This window comes from Nelumbo lutea, chromosome 4 (genome assembly GCF_056320005.1).
Source record: "Nelumbo lutea isolate HS-2025 chromosome 4, American lotus-T2T, whole genome shotgun sequence".
In the NCBI taxonomy this organism is placed as follows: Eukaryota; Viridiplantae; Streptophyta; class Magnoliopsida; order Proteales; family Nelumbonaceae; genus Nelumbo; species Nelumbo lutea.
Window position 1 is genome coordinate 29,397,076 of NC_142687.1, and position 13,943 is coordinate 29,411,018.

General features: G+C 33.7%; 1 protein-coding gene across 3 annotated transcripts; it reads right to left on the reverse strand.

Moving 5' to 3' along the window:
- Positions 1-5,847: 5,847 nt before the first annotated feature.
- On the reverse strand, positions 5,848-11,892 carry LOC148854888 (rust resistance kinase Lr10-like). Of its 3 annotated transcripts, XM_088983166.1 has the most exons (4): positions 11,533-11,892; positions 11,022-11,191; positions 8,185-8,225; positions 5,848-7,289 (listed from the first exon to the last, which is right to left on the reverse strand). In XM_088983166.1, the coding sequence occupies exons 1-4, from the start codon at positions 11,788-11,790 to the stop codon at positions 6,175-6,177; spliced, it is 1,584 nt and encodes a 527-aa protein (XP_088839292.1). In that variant the 5' UTR covers positions 11,791-11,892; the 3' UTR covers positions 5,848-6,174. The 3 variants fall into 3 exon arrangements, with proteins under 3 accessions (XP_088839292.1, XP_088839293.1, XP_088839291.1); XM_088983167.1 differs by having other exon boundaries at positions 5,848-7,256; positions 11,022-11,819; XM_088983165.1 differs by having other exon boundaries at positions 11,022-11,819.
- Positions 11,893-13,943: the final 2,051 nt, after the last annotated feature.

The window sequence follows — 13,943 nt, forward strand, 5'->3', positions numbered from 1 at the left end:
TTTATGAATTATTCAAGCTAATGTTATCCAAATAATAAAAATTTAATATTAAAAAAATTATTTAAATATTTCAATAAATAAAAATCTTAAATGAAAAACATTAAAAATACCTAAATAATAAAACAAAATATTTAATATTACATAATAACATTAAAATAAATAAAATTCAAAAATGAAAATTTTTAAATGTTTTACATATTATTTAAATAACAAAATATTTAACATGACAAAATTTTAAATAGTTAAAATAACGAAATTATGTAATAAATTTAAAAAAATTCTTAAAAGTAGAAAAATAATTACAATAGAATTCATAATATTCATATTAATTATAATTTACTATTTTACAAAATTAACAACGAATTATGTAATAAAAGTACAATTATAATTTTATGGATTATTAAATTCAATAAATAATTAATATTTTAAGAATTTAAATAACAATATTATTCCAGTAAATAAATAATATTGTAAATAACTAATTTCACTTATATCAATTAATAATTATAGAAAATAACTATCAACAAAATTATATTTATTACTAATAATTTTAAAATAATAGCGTATATTAATTAAATATTTATATATACTATATTTATTATTTATTTTATTTTTAGTAATTATGTATTATTTTTATAAATATGCTTTAAATATTTATTTATAAATGTATTTTTATTTTTTTATTTAATAGAAAATTATCAATAATTTTTAGAGATTAAATAACTATTATTTAACTTTTGAAATTTAATTTATCACATTTATTGTATTTTTGTTATAATTTTATTTTTAGTAATTATATATTTTTATAATTTATAGATTAATACTTATTAGAGATTAAACTATTAATTAATATTACACTATTTATTGACTAATTTAGTATATTTTTAGTATTTATTATATTTTTGTAATTATTGTATTTTTATTATATATCTATTATATTTTTATTATAAACTTATTTTCAATGATTATGTATGTTTGCTATAAATTTTTAATAATTATTAGAAATTAAACTATTGTTATTTATTAGAAATTAGACTATAAATTTAGTTGAAATTAGGAGTGTTTAATGATTGATTCAGTTCAGTTGTAGGTTGTTTCGCCAACCAAATCGATCTAGTCAAGTCCTCAATTTGCCACTCGAAACTAATTGACCATTAGTGAAAACCCACCAACTCGGGTTGTACCGATTTGGGTCTATTGTTTAACTTTCGCTTAACAAAGCACTGGTCCCCATCACCATGCCTCTCCTTGCTCCATTATCTCCACCTTGTTTTCTCTTTGACTTTCTCTCCTCTCCCCTTCCCACCACTCCCATTAAGCCATGTCACCAATTACCTAAAAATATTCCTATAATCTATCTCCTAAGGTATTTCATTTAAACCAATAGGAAGGTATCATGTTGCCCCATTTCCTAATCAATTCTTAAAGTGTTATTACCAAAAGTTAATAAATACGGTTAGTAAATTACCAAAAATTAATAAATATTGTTATTAACTAACTCATTAACAACATTTTATAGAAATTGAAAACTCTTTAACTAATTTCTATAAAATTGAGAATTATATTTAACAATTATCAAAAAGTATAAAATTTTAATTGTTGTTATTATTATAATTAATAACCAAATACAAATGGGGGAACAAAATATTATAATGTTAGAAAATAAAATTATTAATTAATTTGTATTAAAAAATAAAATATAAATTAGTGTAATTTTGTTGATAAACTACCAAATAAAAAATATATTTAATAACAATTTAAAAAAATCAATAAATCCCCATAGTTACACAAATGTAATAAATTTTTCAAAAAGTTTCATAAGACTACATTTTTGTAAAATAACATTTTTGAAATTAAAAGATATAAAGTATTTGAAAGTTTATTTAAAATGCATTAAATAATTATTGAAAATTATTAAAATATTTTGGAAATTTTAGGAAAGTTTATTACATTTGATAGATTTTGGAAAATCATTGAAAAATTATGTAATTTTCATTGCAAATTATTGAAAGTTATTAAAGATAAATGACTATGGGAAATGGAAAGTTATAATTTGAACAAATAATTACACAAATTATTAAGATAAATTAGTATAATATTGGAAAAAGGAAATTATTTGTTAGTTTATATTAGAAATTATAAGATAAATTAGTATAATTCTGTAATTAAACCATTTAAAAAGAAAATAAATTATTTAATAAAAAATTAAATAAATTTGAATAAATTTTCAAAATTACACAAGTACAATAAATTTTCCAAAATTTTCAGAAAATTACATTTTTGAATTAAAGACAATGTAGTGTACTTTTAGAAATTTACCATGTGGTTGATACTCAATATATCCTTTTGATCATTTCTATCATAAAATTGAATATTGGGTTGATGAGGACTGTGTTTTCAAAACTGGATCAAACCAGATGGTTAGACTGTAAAAGTTGGGAACCAGATACTGTTTCACCTTAAAACTGCTTTTTGTCCAAAAATTGTTTATTTAGTTAGTGAACCGCTAACCTGGGTGGTTGAACCGTCAACCCAGACAACAGTTCTTGGCCTTTTTTTGTTTTTCTAATTTTTTTGTTAGAACAGGTCATCTGTTTGGATTGAACAATCAGATAGTTTGACCCCAGAACAATTCCCTATTCAGTTCAATTTTAAAAACCTTGGACTTGGAGTGGGTGCTTTGCCTTGAGCTCGGCTTGGTGTGCGGCATGGCTTGGCCCAAGGCCCAACCCATAGACCAGCTTGACCCACAGCACGACACGGGCCCATGCGGGCTCAAGCCGTGGGTTGTGCCGACCCCAAATTATCCTAGAGGAGGGAGGCACGGCCCAGGACGCCTCGTGGGCCACATGCAGGTTGTGTCGTGTCGACCTAGCATGACTCAATTTATACCTCTAGTTGAACTCACCCAATACTAGAGATGGGACAGGGAAATTCGAGGATTCTCCATCTTTGATGAGGAGTGAGGTGCCTTGCCCTTGAACTCGCCCGACATTGAGGAGTGGTTACCTTGCCCTGAACCTGCGTGACATTGGGGACGGGGTGGGGATGGGGTAGAGTGTCTTGACTATGGGGCAAGGAAAGGGATAGGGTGCCCTGCCTTGAACCTGCGTGACATTGGGGACGGGGCAGGGATGGGGTAGAGTGTCTTGACTATGGGTCAGGGAAAGGGATAGGGTACCCTGCCTTGAACCCACCCCGTTGTCATTCCTATATAATTGTTAATTATTAGTGGAATTAATAAAAATGTTAGCTTTTATAATTAATTTTATTTATTTAAAACTAATTAAAAATTCATTTAAAATAATAAAAAGAATAAAAATTATTAAAATTATAACAAATAATTAATAAAACTAAATTTATTAAAAAATATTTGTTCATATTCAATTAACAATAATTATTTTTTATAAATCAACATTAAATGAAAAATAAAACTATTAAATCTTTCAGATTTTTCCGTGCATCGCACGGGCTAGTTTGAACATGAAGCCAAGGCAAAGTATGACATTAGGGGTGTAGTGTGTTAGCAAGCCTAACCTATTCATGAGCTATTTGAACTATCTTGAAGTAGTCGAATTCAAGTTGAGTTTGGTTCAAATCGGGTTTGAGCTTCGCAATACCCATAATTCATGGAGCGAAGATTTCCTATTCACTTTTCCTATCCAATCTCTACCAGTTGTGAATTGCAATCATATATCTCTCAATTCATAATAGAGATATGACTGCAATTCACGGCAGGCAGAGAGTGGGTATAAGAAAAATGAGTAGTAAATCCCATTTGTAACTCATGAGTCTAATATAATCAAGCTTATAATAAAAGTGTAATTTTTAATATATTTGTATTTATAATACATGTTAAATTTTTAACATTAACTTATTTGTAATATAAATAAATAAATTCATAATTGAGTTCCATATATTCAAGTTTCCTAATGTATTTATTATATAGTACAATTAGTTTATTTATTATTTTATGACTAATTTATTTATAACCGGCTTGAGTCAAATTTGAGCTTGAAACCTGAAACTCGATCGAGCTCAATTCAAGTTTTGAGCTCTAAGATTTTGAGTCAAGCCCAAGCTCGAACAGCCTGATACTCGGCTCAACTTGGCACGATTGCACCTCTAATCTACATTACATAATGAATAAAAAAAAAGTAAATGTATATGTACAATGTTATCACTTATCAGGTATTGAGTGTGTACCCGAGGCAGGGTATAAAACGTTAAAACCAAAGGTTGTATCCAACAGTACCCCATATTTGTGAAAACTTTGATCCATTTATTTTGCTTTGAAAAAAAGTAATGGTTCATGATCAGTGAATTTACAAATTCGATAAAGAGCGCCTTCAACTTGGTTTTGTTCAACACAATTAATTTTGAGGTCAGTTAAAAGAAGTAAGAAAAGAGAAAAGTCTACTTGACTCATCCAGCTTTCAAATTTGCCTTTTCTTTTTGTATTTTCTTATTATTAAGTTTGTCAAGTTTAGGGTTTTAGTCAAATACGCGCATGGTGCATGCTTCCTTCCATAACTTGGAGATTTTTTATTCCACCACTTCATGGACCAGAAGAGATGAGATTATTTCGACTAAAAATCAACTAATCAACTTGGATTTAATCTTGCAGTTTAGTGATTTGGCAGAGCAATCAGGTGAGCAACAGACTTGGTGGTGTTTGGCAGACCAATCAGGTGGGCAAATACAGGCGCTATGTGGTAAACCAGTGCCTCTCACATGCACCCTGCGCTCTGTCGCCACCACTGATTCTCCAGTGATTAGGATTAATTAGCTGAATGTTTAGTTGTTCAGCGGATTAATTAGTTCCACCGTAAAAGATGGGGAATGATAAGGTTTCACGTCAATAATAAATTTATGAGTTTTACCGTAAAAGATGTAAAAGATGCAGGTCCCATATATTTGAATACTGGCATGAAACCTTATCATTGATTTCACAGCCTGCTGAACAGTTAAAAGCCTTGATAAACCTTGCCCAGTGGTCTACTATATAATACGAAGAAAAAGAGAAAAAAAAAATCTTAAACTGTGTTTTCTTTAACAGAAAATTAGAGTGAAGTAGAAATTTGAGAGAAAGTTTTCAAAGAATATAACAAATATAACCTTAAGAATAAGAAATAGAAATGCACTCAATAAAATGATTATGAAACAACATACCTGAAATATAGGATGTGTTTGGCACAGTGGTGTTTTTGTTGCGGGTTGATTTGATCAATGCAAATTTGCCAAGGAGATCTTTTCTTCTAGAAATATTTTGAGTTGATGAATACAAAAAGCTATTTATACCTAAAATCCATATTTCTCACAAATTTGTTTGATCAACCTAAAACGCAATGGCAACACATTGCCACTCATGGTTTTCAAAACCGGACTGGACCAGAAAAACCAGGGACTGGTTAGGTGACCGGTTCCGTTTTACCCCATAATTGTTATTTCCCCAAAACCGTTGATTTGGTCAGCAAACTGCTGGCCTGGGTGGTCGAACTGTTCAAACCGTTTAATGGTTTCGCCAGTTTTTTTTTTTTAATTTTTTTGTCAGAACGGGCCATCAATTCGGTTCGAATGGTTGGACTGTTTGGCCCAGGAACCAGACCCCTGACCGATTCGTTGTCCGTATCGGTTTTAAAAATCTTGTTGCCACTGTACCAAACACCCCAGTCTTTCTAGTTACAAGGATATTTGCATATTTTAGTTAGGCCACTAGGACTAAGCAAAATGGAAGTATAATTAAGTTCTCTTCTAACCAATCCCCGCTCCCCCCATTGTGTTGCTGCTTTGAAAACTGCTTCTAATGAAAGCAGAAAAAGATATTTAAGAGAGGAGTTGAATAAGGTGGCCCCAATATTTTTTGAAGGCATACACAGTTGGCAGTCCCCCTTTTCCAAAACAAGGAATCCTCAGAAAATAGATCAAATCAGTACAAAGGATGATGGATTGACAAGGTTAGTTCTTCTTCTACAGAACTTGTAAACAAACTATATTAGCCAATTGTAATCCATACCAATCGCCATGTGTGTATGTTGCCAATTGTTTGATTGTTAACTTTTCTTCTCCCCTCTTTATTGACAAACTGTCATCAAACAAATTAATTTGCCTACAATGTAAATGTCTTGTATGTATCATAAACTGTTAGGTGTGAGTGGTAAGATGCTTATATCACTACTGTTCAGGCTGCAAACGAGGAGGAGAAAACAGGCAGGGTTTAGGAGGCAGTTCAATGGCTTCCATTCTGCCTGAAAGCATCTCTATAACTATAGTCATGGAGGGACGATCCCTGGGATTGATCTGTATGCACCATAAACCAACCATAACCATCTTCCTTACAATGTATACTTCCTCTTCTACCACCATATCGATGAGATTCATGTCTTCCTCTTGAACAAGCTTATTATAAATCCAGCCAGGAAAATATGCTTCGCTAGAGGTTTTTATATCTGGGTGAACAGTCTTCCTTCCACCAACCATCTCCAGCAGCAACATCCCATAGCTATAAACATCAGACTTGCGAGAAGCTCCACCAAGATTTTTAAGGAAAAGCTCAGGGGCAATATAACCCACAGTCCCTCTAGCCATTGTTAGAGGCACAACACTGTCACCTCGTGAGTATGTTTTTGCTAAGCCAAAGTCAGAAATCTTTGGCTGAAAGTTATGATCTAACAAGATGTTATGGGGTTTTATGTCAAGATGCAGGATTCTGGATTCACAGCCATTGTGCAAATACTCAATACCATGTGCAATGCCCATAGCGATTTGAAGCAGCTTTGCCCATCCTAAGGATCGACTGACCTCTTCCTTGCATATCAAGTCCCCGAGAGACCCATTGGGCATGAACTCATAGACAAGTGCCCTCCTCGTGCCCTCCCAATCCCAACAAAAGCCCAGGAGATTTATGACATTTACATGGTGAATAGTACCAATTGTTGCTACTTCATTAATAAAGTCTTGGCCATTGTCTCTGTATTTCTCCAACATCTTGACAGCAACCAATTGACCATTTGATAGCTTCCCCTTGAAGACACTGCCATAGCCTCCTTCACCTAATTTTTCCCTGAATCCATTGGTGATCTTCTTAATATCAGCATAAGAATATTTTGTAGTTAGGGTTGATTGGTAATTCTTGATAAACTGCTCAACATTCTGTCCACGCTCAAAGCTTCTTTTCCCTCTAAAATGGGATATCTTGAAGTTAACTAAGCCCTCCCTTTTGTACTTGAAAGTGATTACTATCATCATTGCCAGAACTAGCAGAAGGAAAACACTTCCAACAGTCACACCTACAGAGAATTAATCAATTGAAATCTTGTTGAAAAGTTGCATGCATAAAAAAAAAATTGTATTTTCGGTTAATATATAATATGTAGTAGTTGAGCATTTCAAGCATGGTCATCCTAAAATCCATGGAATTTTCTGTGACTCTGGGATCTGATAGTGGAGTCATTTAGATTTCGTCTGGGTTGGGGATAGAAATGGAAGTGTGGGATGGGATTTCTAGAATGAATAGCCCTCCTAGTCATTCAAAAATCCACGGAAACACAAAATGTATCAGATCCGAACTCTTTCTCTGTATTTAACTCCAATCCAAAAACAGCCCTTGAAAAGAGATCAAACCACGAATTTTCTACATGGCGTTAGCATGGTTGGTGTCCAAATGGAGTCTTGTATCTAGTTATCCCATCCTCAATCAATTGGGAGTTTTAACCCCAAAAGCAATTGATATGGGTTAAGCAATCAAATAGTTCAGTTCAGACACCCAACTTATACAAAAAGGGAAAAAAAGATAAGTTCTCAAAAAGGGGAAAAGGAATATGAAACATATAAAAGATCAAATAAAACACATGGGCAACTAAAGACATGCTTCCAAGTATTTTGTAGAAGTTTTAATGTATAATATTTCATATAAGTTAATTATATAGAGGAGCAGGCATTTGAGTCAAGACAGTTTTGGGCTGAGGTGGTCATCCTGCTTTGTCCAATCCTCACAACACTAATGTAAATACATGCATACATACACAAATACAAGTATAATTTTCAAGGTAACAATCAAATAGTAGAAAACAAGGGGAAAATATTTTACAGGAACCAAACCTTTGTTACAAACCAAAAAGGATCCATAATTACATTTTTAATTAAACTTGTATGTTGTCTTTGTAAGAGCCTTGATTTACTTACCTAAAATGAGAATCCATCTTCTTGGGTAGTGCCGCTTGTGCCTGCAAGGTGATTGGGAAATGAGATTCTGTATTAGTCCTACTAAATAGTAGAGATAAAAAGGTATTTAAATAGGACAAGAGCAATTCGAACCTACTTGTAGGATGGGATAAGGGCTATAATCTTATTTCCACTACCCAAGTCATATGTGGCATCCACTTTTACCAAAGAAAGTTATTGAAACCAGTTGCTATTGACTGCATTAATTGAAGGGAAAATTTTTCTTAATAAGGGAATTTGGTGAAATACATCCAAGCTCTTTGACACTTTGAAGGTTGCAAAAATACCTCGTATTAGAACATATTATAATAGGAAAGGAGCTGATGTGGACCACCCTTTTCTCTAAAGGAGACTTGTTAATTACAAGTTGAAACTTGCCCAATGAATGAGGGTTGAGAGGAGTTGATATTTTGGGGCGTTTCTTTTTTTAGATTTTGAGAAGAGGAAAACTTGTCCATTGATCAAGAAATCCATGTTCTTTTTTAAGATTTGTAGAGGGAGCAGGGAAAGTTTATTTTTCTAGGTATTGATACCTATCTCCTACATGGGTAAATAATTTTCTCACTTGGGGGAAAAGTTGACAATACTTGAATGGGTAAAAATGTCTCTTTAATATTGGATTTTTATGGTTAAAATGGTTTTGCCTTATTTATATGGGAAATAAAAGGACATACGTAAATGCACTTACCCGGGTAAGTCTTTCCTGGGAAAAATACTTACCCAAATAAGTGCATTTACTTGGGTAAATAACTTACTAAAAGACGAATAGAGCATTTGACTCATATATGTATGAGTGTTTCTCATATCCCATTAATCAGATGATCCCACACAAAAGTTGGTGCATGGCAAATTGAGAAGAAGGTTTAACGAGTTCACATTGGTGCCCCATATATACGCACATCTCAGCATGCATTGGGAATATCTCCCGTACTTGTCATTGGGAGATGTTCACATAGGTAGGATGTTGTGGAGTGCTCGTGGATGCGCTCTATGGGGCATGCATGCGTATTCAAGTTTAATTGTAACAAGAAATTGAATTTGTCTATCAAAATAAGAACAACAACAGTGTGTGTGTGTGTGTGTGTGCATGCAAACATGTATTTTATCAATAAATAATGCATAATTATGTTTTACATGTAATATATGAAATATTTTATTTTTAATTTATGTTTTTTAATTCAATTTTAAAATTTTTGCATGTAAAAAATATTAAAAATTATAATTTGAAGCCAAAAAAGGTTTTTTTTTTTTGGAAAAAAGGGGGGCAAGGCACCTTGGGATGCATAGATCTCAAAAAGTTGCCAAAAAAAAAAAAAACTGAAGTTTGCATACATAGTTAGTATGCAACCCATGACCCAGCCAACAGTCCAACGGCTCAGGTCAAACTATTTTTTTGACCTTCTTCAGGTTTTTCTCAAATCGGACCTAGAATCTGACTGAATGACAATTCAAATAATTCAGCCAACCAAGCTAATGGCGGGTTAAAAACACTGACAACAACAACATAATAATTATAAGAATAACAAATGAAACAAATTAAACAAATTAAGTGGATCATCCTTTTATGCGGAATCATTTCATTAGTCAATATGAGGAAACACTCGTAGAAGTATATGAGCCAATATCAACCTCATGTGGGGTGTGATCGTTTTGGACCCTAAACTAATTAAATACCACATAGAAGATGATTCAACATGGTGCTTGTTTATGGTCCAGTGGATTAGAATAAACTAATAGCATACCAGACTCTACAAAACATTACTTATATGCAATGCCGTTGCATTTGTATCGGTATTAGTTCTACCAACTTGTAGCCTTAATATTCCTCTTAGGACAATGATTTTGAGACAGGGACAGGTTTCTTACAACTTGTACAGATACGGTATAAGTTAAACCCGATCCTCACTGATTCATATACTGAATGTCTGAATATACTAAAATATCCCTGGTGTTTATGATATTAGGTTGTAGTTGCGAGACATGAATTTATGTATTATGTATCAATTTAATAATATTTTGAATTGATGGTTTTACATATATTTTGATGTTTATTTTATTATTATATATATAATAGGAAAATTAGACATGGGTTCTGGACCCATCTGTCAATCCCACTTATGCCCATCCTTAAATATAAAGAGGGTTTTGCATTTTCATGTATGGAAAAGGTTTGAATTCTAAAAATCCATAAAACTCTCTCTAATCCGCCCCATTGTCCATCCCTAATATTCATTCATCAATTAAGAAGAGACTATTGATACTGAATGCACCACTTTGTATACCAATGCAACAAGCGAAGCCTCTAAATCTGCAACATGGCAGACCGGACTAGGCTGATTCCAGAGCCTGACCTGCTTTGGTATAAAACTGGCTGCCTCCATTAACCCATGAAAAGTTGACTTTTCAAGGGATTTGCAGAGTCCCCCATTCCAGATATTAATATATTTGGTGTCATGGCGTACCTAAGGCCCCATTTGGTTTGCAGGAATAGGGTTTAAAATCGAAATTAGAATGAGTTATTCAGATTCCAACTGTTTGGTTGAAGGAATTGGAATTTTAATTCCATTACTCCTGATTCTAATTTTCATTTTCATTCCTGTCTGAACCAAACAAATCATGGAAATGGACCATTCCCATTCCTATTCTGATTCCAAAGAATTTTGATTTCGAAAACCAAACGGACCCTAAATTTTTATCCACTCGTGGTCGTTATAGGTCGAACATGAATTGAGAGGGTTCAGTATTCATGTATGCAAGAGAAAAACCATTCCAAGAGAGAAAATCTGAGCCGGACTTACTTGTGGTCTGTATTCTTATCGCATCCTCCTCTACAGAAACAAACTATTCCTTTTGAGCTCTGGTTACCTTCCCTCAAGCTCGCGTCGTATCCGCAGCGTCCACCTGCCTGTTTGCAACCGTTGCACTCCCCAAATTTGGGCCATAGCAACTGGAACCCATCAGACAATACCTGGAAGAGCGTCTCAGGGTGACTAGATGATTTGTTGAGAAGTTTACTTCTTGATAGGTTGGCTCCTGATACAGGGAACCTCACTAAAGTGAAAGGTTTGGGGATGTCTATGGGATTGCTTTGACGAGTAAAATTATAGTCAAACGTCGCGGTATCGTTAAAGAGATAAAGCATGGAATTCTCTCCACAACTATAATTCAAAACTTGTTGTTCAAGAAACGCCTCTGGCAGGAAATTGATCCCACTTTGGCACTTAAAGAAGTTGAGCATGGGGCCCCATCCTGGAAACTCAAGCGGCTTAACTTGGTAATTAGATTATCTGAAGGGAAAATGGCCTTAACTTGGTAAGATCTCTTGGATAGCAAAAGAGCTGCGGCATCTGACGAGTCGCATGTGAAAATGTAAGGAGGAAGGCCACAATCAAGCCGACTGTTGCCGAACAGTTTTTGAGAGGAGAAAGGGAAGGTGAACGTAATGTTCCCGCACCTATGTCTGTATGGAGCGCAGGATTCGTAGTAGAAGGAATCGTTCTGAGATCGACTGAAAATGGGGTTGAGGAGGAGTGCTATACTACAGAGAAGGGCGATGGAAGACGCCATGACCGATCGATAAAGCTATAGCCGCCAGGACCCAGGAAAGTAAGGACCAGGACTTAACTGTATGTTTCATTATTCATTGTGGCTTGCGCAGCGCCACGAGATCAAATCAGCCCCCCACAACGTCCCAAACACATCTCCGCCGTGTATGGGGAACATCTCCCATGATATAATACCAGAACTAATGATGTTATCATCGGGTGATGTCTCCAATACACGGCGGGGATGTGCGGGACGTTGTGGGGAGCAATCTTGCGGGGGTCTCAAGACCACAACATACAATTTCAATCAATCACAAGACTCTTGAAGGTTGACTTCAAAATGGAAAAAGTGAACACAAAGATGACAAAAAAACAGGGAGAATGACTGATCAGTTCAGGTCAGAACTTTGTATGCGATTTATAGGGGGGCTGTTATTCAGAATTTCTAAGATTAGATTGAACAGTTAAAACCCAAAAAAATCTCTCTTTTAGTTGATGTTATACGATGGACCACCATGAAAAAAATCAAAGGACTCATGATCTCTGATCTCTAATAGTAATTACCAATCGGAATCCGTGCGATGCACAGGTTTGTTAATCAAAATTGAATCAGAATGAGCTGAATTACATTCTCAATCGAGCTCAGTTCATATCAATTCAAAGTCTGTTGAAAAGATTTTGGAAATTATAAAAGTTATTGCTAATTATGGCAACTTTTGGTATATTTTGATTATTTACTAATAATTAATTATTATAACTATAAACAATTTGGGACAAATTTTGATAATCCCTGGTTAATTCTGGTGAAATCTGGTTAATCCTAGTAATTTTTTAATTCCCATTAAGTTTTTGATAATTTACAATTAACATGGGAGTACAATACACAGATTAGCAAGTTTTAATGCCCGTTTTGGGAGGGCTGAAGTGATACTTTTGAATTTCTGAGGCGGGCCCCAATTTACAACTTATAAGCTATATTGGTGAAAACTCCAAAGAACATAAAACATTTATCCATCAAGTTGTCCACTAGGCCTGTTCATGGTCCGGGGCAGGCTTTGTATATGTGTCAACACAATACATTCATGCCTGAGCCTAAGCCCAGCCCTCAATAAAGCCCGAGTCCAATAAAAAATTTGAAAACAGATTTTTTTTGTATTATTTAAAAAAAAAATAAAGAAAAGATATTATATATATCTATATTATTTAATATATAGTATCAAGTTAGGCTCATGCTCGGGTCAAGCATTTTTTAGAAAACCCGAACCTGGCCCGAAAAAAGTCAGGTTCAGTGTTGTAGGCCTAAGCCTGAATTTGCATGCCTAAAATTATAACCAAATCCGACTTATAACGAGCTAATCCGTCAGACTACCCAACCCATAAACATGTCTATTATCCACATTAAACTTCTTTAACTAAATCTAATTAGCCCTCCTATATAGGCCCTATATTTTACTATGTTAGTTGGGTCAGGTCGAAAGTAATTCTAGATCGAAGTCTTAAAGGTGCAAACCTCAAATTCAAGTGTACTAATTAATTAATTTATTTATAGTAATTTCTGTTACCAGTAATACTATCGAGGGGCAAGGGCAAATAACACCAAATGGTTGAGAGTAAAAGAATGAAGAAAAAGAATACAAATGATTAAAAAATTAAATGAATTTCTTTTATTACAAAAATCATGTTCATGCACAACTCTTCCCGCATGAGAGATTTGACGATGGTTCAATAATCAACTTGTACATAGCCTTGGCTTGAAATGAAGTACATGAGAGAAATTTCTTATTATATAAGAAGGTATTTGATTTACTAAATTGGACTGGTAAACAATTTGATTCCCATATGGCTATTAAGTTCAGGTCATGCCCAATTTCTTCAATAATACTACAATGGGAATACATGAATGCAATCTTTAATGGATTAATCATGAATATCCAACGTCATTCCAACATAAGGAATACCAAAGTGATATAAAAATATAAAAAAATTTAAGTGATATAGAATGGATACATATCTCACAAAGACGGGAGTTACAGGACATCATACATCACTTACTCCTCAGCTTCTATCTTGGGTTGAACCATTTGATTGTAGGTGCTTTTATCCAAATTCTGAAGGAGTGTTCTCCACCACTAAGTACATGCAATTTATTAATGGATTTCATCTTCTTGCAAACTA

Coding starts and splice junctions, on each gene's coding strand:
- LOC148854888 (XM_088983165.1), bottom strand. CDS start 11,461: ATGCTCAACTTCTTTAAGTGCCAAAGTGGGATCAATTTCCTGCCAGAG. Junction 8,226..11,021: donor GATAAGAATACAGACCACAA/GTAAGTCCGGCT, acceptor ATCACCTTGCAG/GCACAAGCGGCACTACCCAA. Junction 7,290..8,184: donor AAGATGGATTCTCATTTTAG/GTAAGTAAATCA, acceptor AATTCTCTGTAG/GTGTGACTGTTGGAAGTGTT.